This window comes from Engraulis encrasicolus, chromosome 23, assembly GCF_034702125.1.
Source record: "Engraulis encrasicolus isolate BLACKSEA-1 chromosome 23, IST_EnEncr_1.0, whole genome shotgun sequence".
Lineage (NCBI taxonomy): Eukaryota > Metazoa > Chordata > Actinopteri > Clupeiformes > Engraulidae > Engraulis > Engraulis encrasicolus.
Window position 1 is genome coordinate 30,563,207 of NC_085879.1, and position 11,437 is coordinate 30,574,643.

Genomic DNA, 11,437 nt, shown 5'->3' on the forward strand with positions numbered 1-11,437 from the left:
AGTGTGGGCACAGGCAGTGAGGAGGAGCTGAAGTGGGGACCTGCGCAAACTTGTGTAGAGGTGTGAGACAAGACCCATATACACACGTGAGTGAGTTGTTGACCAACCAGTTCATGGGCGCGTGACCTCGGAGGCAGTCCGCAGACGAGCGTTGAAGGGGATAAGCAACTGCAGAGGTTGCAAGATCTGACTGCAGTCGCATTCATCCCGGGATAGTTTGACACCATGTGACATGTCACCTCGTCAACGCAACATCACCGAAATTTTGAAGTTTGACAGGAAATCTAACCGTCATGCAGCATTTTCATCCAGAGTGCATTGCTGTCTAAATGCGCATGCATGCGTTGACGACAACTCGATCGCACCTATTGTGGGTCACTTGCTAGATGGAGTGGGTGGCGGTCTGGGGGAGGATCTTAAAAAAATGTTTTTAGATGCAATTTCCTGCAGTCTAATAAATTTTAGGGTGAAGAACAGCAAATCCTATCTGACATCTCACTGTTTTGACGTTTCTCATTGCATTTCATATGAATTGGTTACTGCAACTGTGTTATTGAAATATTGTTCAAATAATAGGCCTATCACTGACTGGAAGCTGCCGCATGCTGGGGTGGTAGCATTAGGAAGAGAGATGCTGGACGTCTCGACAGGCTGGTGAGGAAAGCAGGGTCTGTTGTAGGCACAGAACTGGAGGATCTCACAACCACATCTGACAAGAGGACACTTAGCAGACTGGACTCTATTTTGGACAACTACAAGCACCCACTGTACCCAGTCTTCGACAACCAGAGAAGCCTGTTCAGCTACAGACTGCGCGCCATCTCCTGCAAGACAGAGAGGCTGCGGAAGTCCTTTGTACCCAGGGCCATCCAGCTATTCAACATGACACAGAAGGACATACAAAGAGAGATTGTCATAGGGGACTGGACTGCATAAACTAACCCCACTCCTACACACTTCATCAGTATGCTTCCCATGCTTCTACCTGGACTCTTTATTCTTCAACTCCTCCACACTCTGAGAATGTACAACTGCTTTGTGTGTGTGTGTGTGTGTGTGTGTGTGTGTGTGTGTGTGTGTGTGTGTGTGTGTGTGTGTGTGTGTGTGTGGACATTGGAACATGGAAGGAATACAACTTTGCTCTATGCAGAAAGACTACTGACACTCCTGGACACTTTATTGGTCTTTTTGTCTTGGTTTTTAGGTGCCACTTTCGCTAAGAAACATGTGACACTATGTACACTTTTGGGGGGCGGGGGGGACACACACACACTGCTGGCGACGTGTGTTACCCTCCATCTCTCTTTGCTTTCTTTGCCCCCAAGGAATACAATGACACTGTACTAGGCAGAGAGACTATGGACACTAAGGGACACTTTACTGGCCACTTGTCCTGGCTTCTATGTGCCACTCAGCTAAGGCACATGCGACACTGTGGACACTTTATTGTACTATTATTTCTATTATTATTTTTGGTGTGTTTGTGTGTGTGTGAGAGAGAGAGAGTGTGAGAGATATGCCTGGGCAAATGTATGTAACAGTGAGCTATATATGGTTATTTTATGTGTAAGTATGTGTGTAACAGTGAGCTATATATGGTTATGTTATGTCTAAGTATGTGTGTAATGTCTTGTGAGCAATGTCTTTATTTATGTATGTGTGTATGCTACTTGACACCTTAATTTCCCCCTGGGATCAATAAACGATACTCTACTCTACTCTACTCTACTAAGTGTACTGGTGCTTAGGCGCATACATTGCACAATGACAACCTGCAAATGCAAGTGGTTGCACACTGAGGAAGGCACACGCCGAAACGCGTCTGTGCACAGAAAAATAAGAGAGAAAAAATAAATGGCATTGGTACTACAGTAGCTTCACAATAAGGCATAGGGCTACAATCTCATGGTTAAGTAAATAATTTTACCCTTTGAAATCACATCATTGTTCTATCCATCGTAGTCTACAGTTACAGTCAATCCGGAAAGTATTCACAGCGCTTCACTTTTTTCACATTTTATTATCTTACAGCCTTATTCCAAATGCTACAAATGAATCTCTGTTGTCAAAATTCTACACAAATTATTCCATTATGATCATGTGAAAAACAAGTTTTCTTGACAGTTTTGAAAATGTATAAAAATAAAAAACAAAGAAATCATATTTACAAAAGTATTCACAGCCTTTGCTTAATACTTTGTAGAACCACCTTTGGCAGCAACTACATTCATTTCGAAATGAAAAGGGATTAAAAGGGAGGTCATCGGTGTGTGTTTCAACCTTTCAGTACATTGAAATTGTACATTTTGAGTCTGCGCCTGGCTAAAATAGATGGGTGTGAGTTTTGAATGAAATCCTATGGAGAGTATCATGATCTGCTTCTGTAGTCACAGTGCATGTTGACATACATGCTTCTTTAGGTGTAATTTAGATTTCCAATGTTGATGGCATCCATACCTTGCCAAACCATGTCAGTCCCACTACCATGCCTGACGAGCCAGATGATGCACTTTTTGTGTAAAACTCACTTGTTTACCACCACACATGCTTGACGCCATCTAAAGCAATTTGTGATAAAGCAATAAAGTGATTTATTTAAAAATGTGATTTCTCATAATATGTTATGTACACTTCTTTCATTAAGACATTGTTGTTAAGTTTTAAGCACAGTACTGTCTAACAAAATATTGGCATCACAGCGTATGAGTATCAGAGTTAAAGAATTTAATCTACACCAAGGCCTTTACAGCAGTAGGCCTACACTTGGCCCAACCCATTCTGACTAAGTAACAGACACAAAGAAAGCTATACAATAATAATAAAAGTAATAAAAAGTTGATAATGGCCACATTGCCCAGGATATTAAAGGTAACAAAATGTATGAAAAAGTAATCATTAACAGTGGCCCTATTATGAGCTTGTTACCAAAACGGTAATGGTCACCAAGTCCTACTTAGGACCCTCAGCATTGACAAGGATGTTGATAGTTGAGTTCATATAGCAAACAGTGACTCTATCTTTATTTGACAGGACAGTTTGAGAGATGTCGGGAAGTGAGTGAGAATGAGAGACCAGTCTCTAACCTGGGTCCCCATGGAACAGTGGCTAAGTTATGGACAGGTGCCGTAATGTGCCATGCCACAGCACTGTTTGTCCTGTGAGAAGGTGACAGGAAGCGAGTGGGAGAGAGAGATGGGGGAGGATTAGGAAATGACCTCAGGTCGGAATCGAACCACGGTCCCTTGCGTAACAAAATGGTGCCTTAGCCCTTTAATCCACAGCCAATTCTTTTTAAAAAGTGTTGATGGTGTCAGTGAGGGGGTTAGGTGAGGTGGCGTCCATGACCTCCATTGATATGTCAGTGCTGGGAGGGCCTCGACTGGAGTCGGAGGTTACAGATGACAGGGTTTCATTCATAGTCTTTTCCAGTCTAAAGCAAACGAAGACAGAGAGAAGTGTGCAAAAGGTCAATAGGCGCTCCATATTTCCAATAACTTGACTGAAAAAATAGTAATTTAAATAAATACTGTAAATGATGAACAAATAGGCATGAATAAAGGAGTATAAAATACCAAATATTATTGAAAACAATTGCATGAGATTTCTTTGAAGCTCTCTTACATGGTGAAGGTGCCAGTTTTCAGCTGATTCTCTAAATATAAAAAATGAGATTGTTAATGGTCATTGGTAATTATACAGTAAAGGAAATATAATATAGTATAATATCATATCATATCATATATAATATCATATCATATCATATCATATCATATCATATAGGCCAGTGTTCCCCAACCTTTTTTGTCTTGCGTACCCCCTAAGCCTTTTTGTCATACCATGAGTACCCCCTCACTCATGCTCTATATCCCAATGTAACTACGCTCCATAAATTTTTTCATTTTTCCAAGTACCCCCTGAAGTGTGCTCGCGTACCCCTAGTGGTACACGTACCCCTGGTTGGGAAACACTGATATAGGCTACCATAATATAATATAATATAATATAATAGAGGTATTGTGTGATGATGTTTATGTTATTACTGTGATTTACCTCACTACAACTTCTATACTTTCTTTCAATTTAACAATGATGACTCAACATTTTTATACTCACTTTTGACTGCCAGTATGACCACTGCCATTATTACAATAAAAGCAGTCAAGACAGGCGCGATCCACCACAGAACATTGCGTTCTTCTTGTGCACGTTTATCAAACTAAAAAAGTAAACAAGTATCAGTATACCTTACACATTTATCTCACTTAAAGGACCAGTTCAGTCAATTTCAACATCCAGTTGTAATGCTCACAGTACCCTGGACTTGTCAGTACCTGAGATTTTTTTCCTCCCTTCTTCAGCCTTTTCCGAGATCCTGGTCATTGTAATGGGGGCAGCGCTTTGTTTACATTTCAAAAAAACATTTTTATTTATTTCCAAAAACATCCAAAAGGTTATACAACATCAGCAGACAACTAGCAGACAGCGGTACCTTTTGGGAAAATATTTGGAATAGGCCTATGTTATTTTTAAAAAAAAATGTAAACAAATGCTACTCCCATTAGAATAGCTCATATCTCGGAAAGGGCTGAGCCGAAAAATGCAACATTACCAGGTACTGACAAGTCAAGGGTAGCGTGAGCAATACAACAGCATATTGAAATTGACTGAACTGGTCCTTTAATACTATTTAACAATATCTGTTCAATATTGTAAGTAAGTGGTTTATTTGGGATAGGCCAAAGTCGTTTAATTTTAGTTTACCTCTGTGTCGAATTGATTTGGTGTTGACACATACATTCCATGAGCTGGGATGAAAAGAGGGTAGAGAGTAAAAAAGATGACCATATGCATTTAGCACATGCTTCAGAAATATGTCAACTGTAACCATACTGTACACATTACCAATAGGTCAATATACTGTACAATAATGTGTGAAATCTTGTAATCCTTGAACAACATACTGATGTCTCGTTTCTCACTATGGATTAGATTGATTGGATTGACGTGTCATATCTCATCTCACTGTAGTGTGTGTATGGATTAGATTGATTGGAATGACATGTAGTTGAAAGTACTCACTTGTCAGAGAAATAGTGTCTTCCCAGGAGGTGTAATCCTCTGGTGAAGGATAATCTGTTGTATCAACAACCATATTGTAGCATGACCAGGTGAACTGACACAAATATTATTTAATCAATGAACCGACTACGCCACCAGAGGGCGCTAAAGTCCCTCTGGAAATTGAATTACACACTAGTGCGTCAAAGCACACAGGTTCGTAAGGAACGACAGAGACAGGATTACAGGGAACAATTACTTCTTTTTAATACGTCAGGAGGTATGCAATACAATGTTATTTAAACCCACAAAATAAACAAAACGTACATTGGCGCGGGACAGGTAACCACACAATAACGAGTTGGCTTAGGCTTCCCCTGAGTAGCTTCAGTACAAGTTAACACGATGTAGCACACAATTAGCACAGCAAGCACATCTAGTTGAATATAAGCATGCATGGAAGTAAATCATTAACACAGCACACAAAGTTACACTCGGCATAAGGCCTGAGCACTGCACGTGAGAAACTACTGTAGGGTGGTCCTACTGACCAGTTACAGGTGTGTGGTGTACCCGACACGGCCAACACACAATACATCAATACAATAAGAAACGAAACAGAAATCAAACGTAAATTAATCAAACAAAAGAGAGCTAGGACCCACACATCGCATTCACACACACTCCACTGAGTATCAGCGCGCAACCACGCGCGTCACCAAAACACTCTCTCCTGTAACTCTGTGTGCTGTGTTAATGATTTACTTCCATGCATGCTTATATTCAACTAGATGTGCTTGCTGTGCTAATTGTGTGGTCTGGCTGATTCTGCCGCGACAGGCCGTCCGCATTACCGTTAGATTTACCCGAGCGGTACTTTAATTCAAAATCAAATGATGCAAGCTGTGCGGCCCACCGGTGTTCGACCGCCCCTAGTTTTGTAATGGAGCGCTGCTCCTTTAAGGGAAGTCTGACGCTGCGGCACACGTCACCACGCCGCTCGTAGAGGCTTATGGGAAGTCTCTTCATAAACACTGCCAGTGGCTAGTATTCGGTAAGCCTGCAAAGTTCCCCTTTGCGCGTTTCATCGCCACCGGCGAATGCTGTGGTTGCTTCTCCCCTCGCCGTCGAGAGGAGTGCGGTGTCCAGTTCAGATCTAGGAGATGTGGACCATTTCTTGTCCTCGTTGTGATTCCAACTTGGCGTCTCTTACTTGGCTAGAGTGATCTCTTGCTTCTCCACTGGCAAGGACTTCGGTGGACAATACCAACGGTTACCTTGCGCCTTTCCCGTCTCCTGCACGCCGCGTGTGGTCGCTACCGGCGCCTCGGCCGTGTACCTCTGTATTGGCACTCCGACTGTGAGAATCGCGCATCGGTGCACCCTCATCTCCGGGTTGTATCCGTGTGGCCGTGGTCAGACACACCACGCGTTTAGGTGCACGAGCGGCGACTTTTAGCCCCGGTTGTGTGGTGCCTCTGGAAGCCGGGAACCCGTATTTCGGCTGCTGCTCCGGCCTCGGAAATTGGACATTCGTGTGTGTGTGTGCGTGGGCGCGCTTTGGTTCAGTGTGTGTGTGTGTGTGTGTGTGTGTGTGTGTGTGGGCGCTCGGCTCGGTGTGAGCTGGTGTGTGAGCCATTCCACAGTGTGTGTGCGTGTGCGTACGCTGGTGCGTGTGTGAGTGTGTGTGTGTAGGTAGTGTGGGGATACCTAGGGGGCTGCACTGAGCTGAGGCCTCTGGCCATTGGTTTACCTCATGTTTTGATTTCGTTTTCTTTCGTTTGCTGTTGCCTAAATTTCCCTTTTTTTATTATTTCATTCAATTATCTAATTTCTAATTTAACTGCATGTGCTTATTGGATTTTGATTTATTTTGCATGGTTTGCTGTGATTTCTTCTTGTTTCTGTTTGCCGTGAATTATTTCTGTTTGTTGTGAACTATTTCTTTACTTTTCTTTTGTTAATTCTGAGGTGTGCCATTGGCCCTAATGTGTTAGCCGTGCCAGCCCCTAGTGGCACAGTCTGACAACCTGAGTGTGGGTTCTAAGGCCTTAGGCCTACCAGGTGTGTTGTTTAGTGTGAATTAGCGAACATACTTTGGGGCAGGTGTTTACAGATCCGCGGGTGTGGTGGCAGCACGCCCACCCCTGCACTTTACGAATTGTGAGTAACTTTTTATATTTATTACAGAGAGTGACCAACATATTTTTATACTGGAAATAATAATAAAGATTTGAATTATAAATTGTCACCACTGTCTCTGCCTCCATTGTGCACGAACCTGTGTTTGCCTGGTAATCTATTGTGCGGGTACATTGTGTGTTGGTCCGGGGTATCTGTAACTACCCCTAATTCATTTCCTCCGGGGGCTCCACCCCCGGGGGTGGCGTAGTCGAACTACTTCCTGTAACGGTCTCGCCCACTACAATATGCACATGTGACATGCCAACTTTTATTTTTTTAATTTCCAATTTTTATTTATAAATTTAACAAAAACAAATTTGGTTAATCAAAGAGCTCGAATCCCATATATCTCCATCCAACCCCTCTAGGCCCACAGCACTGTTTGCTTTACTGAAGCACTGAAAGTGAAGTGAAACCGGGAGCCGGGAAACTCACACTCCCATTGCCATTGTGACACAGCACTCCACAGCACACAGTGCTCACTGCACACAACGGAATTGCATTTATGCCTCATCCATGCAAGGGGGCAGCCCACAATGGCACCCGAAACAGAGCAGTGTGGGGGGGTGGCACCACTGAATATCTTGTGTGACTGGTGCACCTTTTGTATATTTTACCTGTTTGTGTGCTTAACTCTTCTGTCCCTTCCGTCCCATCTGCAGTCTGAGATGATGTATGTTCCGGCACTCCAGCTACCAGAAAACATTTTGTTTGTTATTGGAAACTTGATTGAAAACAAGACAAAAAACACGACATAATCTCACAGTGCAACATGTAATTTGTAATTTGTGGATGAGCTATAGTGCTTCAGAAATACAGATCACTGAGTTCAGATGTAGCACCGACTGGTCTACAGTACTTTCAGAAATACGCAAAACTGGAGGTTGGAAGTGGAATAGAATTGAAGAATTGGAGTCCGTGACCTGATGAGTTATAGGCTACATGGCTGTTCATTCATGCCAATTGGACTTCGGGAGATCTCTGAACTCTTCATTTGGTTCTACAGTACATGAATGAAAGCCTAAAAAAAGGTCTTCACAAACATATTCAAGTTCTCTTTAACCCGTTAAGACACAGGGTTATACATTTGCTGTTACCAGAATGGCAATGACCAAGTCGTAGTGCATTAGGCCCTGTGTTATGTCATAGCATTGTAGTACTATGGTAGTTCACTTTTCAATAACTATTACAGTGTGCCACTGGAGATACGGCGTACATTAAGGGTTAATAGTTTGTGGGTGCACATCTTTGTTGGCTTACTGTTTAGTCTTGTGGTTTCTGCTGCCTTGGCAACTTCTGTAAAAGCAGTCGAATGGCCTTCTGTGAATTCTGGAATTGAAACAGACACCAGGCAGTAGTTATATGGATCCCCCTCCCCACCGCAACCATACTCACCTCAAAAAGGGATGTGAAAACAAGAGAAATGTGAAAGTGCTTGGATTAAAAATGGCATTTGATGGTGAAGGAACCTATTTACAGTGTCATTCATTTTAAATAGTCCTGAATGCATTTGACTGATGTCCCCTTGGTCAAGCAACTAGGCCTACTCACAAAATATAGCAATTCACAAACATTGCCAATGTACTGTATGCATGGCTAAATCCATTGGCAGTGAAGTGTCATAAAAAAGTGCATTTTGTCTGGCACTTTCATTACATACCCGTTGGTATCCATTCTCTCTCTGTGCTTGTGGTAGCGATCATTGTAGTAGTTGATAATTCTGTAGTAGTTCTAGAAGCTGAAAGTAGTAGAAAATAGAAATAAAAATAACCATTAAGTGAAACATATTCAAAATCCCTCAACATCTTTCAGAATGTATCAGTATTCATATGTTTTACTTACTGGTTTGAACAGTTGTGCCCAGTGTTGTTAGGTCTTCTGTTGTCGTTGGAGCTGAAAAGTCAAGCATAGAGTCAAAAGGTCAAATCAAAAGACATGGTCGTCGTCGTCGTCGTCGTCGTCGTCGTCGTCGTCGTCGTCATCATCATCATCATCGCCGCCATCATCGTCGTCGTCGTCGTCGTCGTCGTCATCATCATCATCATCGCCGCCATCATCGTCGTCGTCATCATCATCATCATCATCATCACAGCCACCATCACCACCACCATCACCACCACCATCATCATCATCATCATCATCATCATCAAAACATGTCAGGTAAGGGATAAAACAAAGGAAAACAAAAGAAAAACTCAATTGAAACTTGCAATGCTGCCAATACTGACCAGCTGTTATTTGAAGATTCATGTGATATTTTTCGTCGTTGAACCACCCAGGGATGTCCACTCTGCAGCCGTAGGTGCCACTGTCCTCCTCCCGCGCATCGTAGATGGTTAAGGACACGTCCCCAGCACTGATCTGGCGGTGGGCGAGCTGATAGCGTGGGGAAGAACGCTCCGTCACCCTCAAACCCTCCGTCTGGATGACCTGGTCGCCACACCAAAAATAAACAGAACAAGAAAGAATCAGAAAGAGTCAGAGAGAAATTGAGATAAAACATTAAATTAAATAATTAGAATAAAAAGATTAAAAACATTGCATTTAGGATCAAAGAAAATACAAAACCCATAAGATAACACATCAGTGCACATCATTTGCTATAATTAGAATAACAAAAAGATTAAAAACATATCAAATCTTAAAGTTTCTTTTGTTTCAGGCATGTAAAAGCTTTTATCTTTTACTTGACACGTTTTGCTGATGTAACGATATAACTCTAAGACATAACTAACATCATGCATCTATTTAAAAGCGCATCATGTAGAGCTGCTGACCTGGTTGCCGCAGCCTCGCGATGGCAGCTCCCCTTTGCCCCAGCATATGGATAACGCCCCGTAGTACTGGCTGTCGTATTTGCACGGCAGAGTAACAGTCTGTCCTGTGTGACCGTACACAGTGTTGCTCTCCACTGGTCTGACTGCTGAGAGAGAGAGAGAGAGAGAGAGAGAGACACACACACACACGCTTCAAATTCATGTTTTTGGTTGAAAACACGTGTAAGCATGTCACTTAAGTGTGTGCTGTGCACACACACACACACACACACACACACACACACACACACACACACACACACACACACACACACACACACACACACACACACACACACACAGAAATCTAAAGAGTCATTCTCATACACTAATTTAAATAGTAAAGAAACATTTATTTATTCAGTTATCAACATGGTATTATTGCTGATTTCAAACACAAATTAACCATTGATTCTGTCTGTACATGGTTAGAACAAATTGTAATTCCAACATTCATGAAAAGTAAGAAAACAGTGATTCTTTTTCTATGACATCCGTCTTACCATCAATGTCCTTATTATACAACTAAAAAAAACATACAAGAGGAGTTGAGCCTACCCTAAACAAAAAAAATCGGACCTTGGATGTCACTGAAACGGCTGAGGCACCATACTGTTCTGCAAGGGCCTGGGTTCAAATCCGGCGTGAGGTTTTAATAGGGAGAGGGAACCTTTTCCCACAATGGGCTTAGGCTAAAATGGGTTAACCAATTCTCCCATCATTTAACCAATTCTCCCATCTCTCTCTCCCGACCATTTCCTGTCCTCTCTCTAGTGTCGTCTCAAATAAGGGCACAAAAGACCACTGAAAAATCTGATCAATTATAATAGGGCTGCATTCAGGTAATTTTTTTTGCATATAAGTGAATGGAAAATGGGGCCCAATTTACCCGAATTCACCCTAACTTACCAATGAGTTGACACAGAAACACCCAAATGAACCATCCATGCAGTTGCTCCATCGTGATGCACAAGAATGACCTCTGAAGAGTCCTCCAGTTGGTTTTGGCCCATCTTTAAACACTTCCTCTCCGTCAGGTGACCAAAGAGGGCCACATCATCAACAATGTAGGGTCAAGCTGGTCGGTCAGTGAAAAGGCCTAGTTTCTATTCCCCTCGAGTCACGCACCTCGTTTAGTAAAAGAGGAAACTGCATGATTTCTTACATGAACAAACAACAACTGTTTTGAACACAACGTTTTAGGAATTGGAAGGAAATTGCAGAACAAATGTACATTCTTGTTAGCTGTTGATAAATAAAAACAGTTTCTTTATGTGGTCTCTTCTAAAGTATTGTAGTTCCAATAGAAATGGGTAGATTCCTCTATGGCAGGTTCCTCTATGGCGGTACTCCAAGGGCCGTACTATGAACACAGCACT

General features: G+C 42.3%; 1 protein-coding gene and 1 long non-coding RNA gene across 2 annotated transcripts; both read right to left on the bottom strand.

The window, feature by feature from the left end:
- Positions 1–2,000: 2,000 nt before the first annotated feature.
- Positions 2,001–4,211, bottom strand: LOC134440118 (uncharacterized). Its single transcript, XR_010032909.1, has 3 exons — positions 4,114–4,211; positions 3,622–3,652; positions 2,001–3,430 (listed from the first exon to the last, which is right to left on the bottom strand). It is a non-coding gene; the product is annotated as an uncharacterized LOC134440118 (long non-coding RNA).
- Positions 4,212–7,509: 3,298 nt separating this feature from the next.
- On the bottom strand, positions 7,510–11,050 carry LOC134440219 (T-cell immunoglobulin and mucin domain-containing protein 4-like). Its single transcript, XM_063190205.1, has 7 exons — positions 10,968–11,050; positions 10,020–10,165; positions 9,471–9,672; positions 9,085–9,135; positions 8,903–8,980; positions 8,503–8,571; positions 7,510–7,934 (listed from the first exon to the last, which is right to left on the bottom strand). Exons 1-7 carry the CDS (start codon positions 11,017–11,019, stop codon positions 7,753–7,755), a joined length of 780 nt encoding a protein of 259 aa, XP_063046275.1. The 5' UTR covers positions 11,020–11,050; the 3' UTR covers positions 7,510–7,752.
- Positions 11,051–11,437: the final 387 nt, after the last annotated feature.

Excerpts from the sequence above, each read along its gene's own strand:
- LOC134440219 (XM_063190205.1), bottom strand. The coding sequence starts at position 11,019 with ATGGAGCAACTGCATGGATGGTTCATTTGGGTGTTTCTGTGTCAACTC. Across the intron at positions 9,136-9,470 it reads GAATCTTCAAATAACAGCTG|CTCCAACGACAACAGAAGAC; the intron begins GTCAGTATTGGC and ends TTGACTTTTCAG. Across the intron at positions 7,935-8,502 it reads AGAAACCACAAGACTAAACA|CTGGAGTGCCGGAACATACA; the intron begins GTAAGCCAACAA and ends GTTTTCTGGTAG.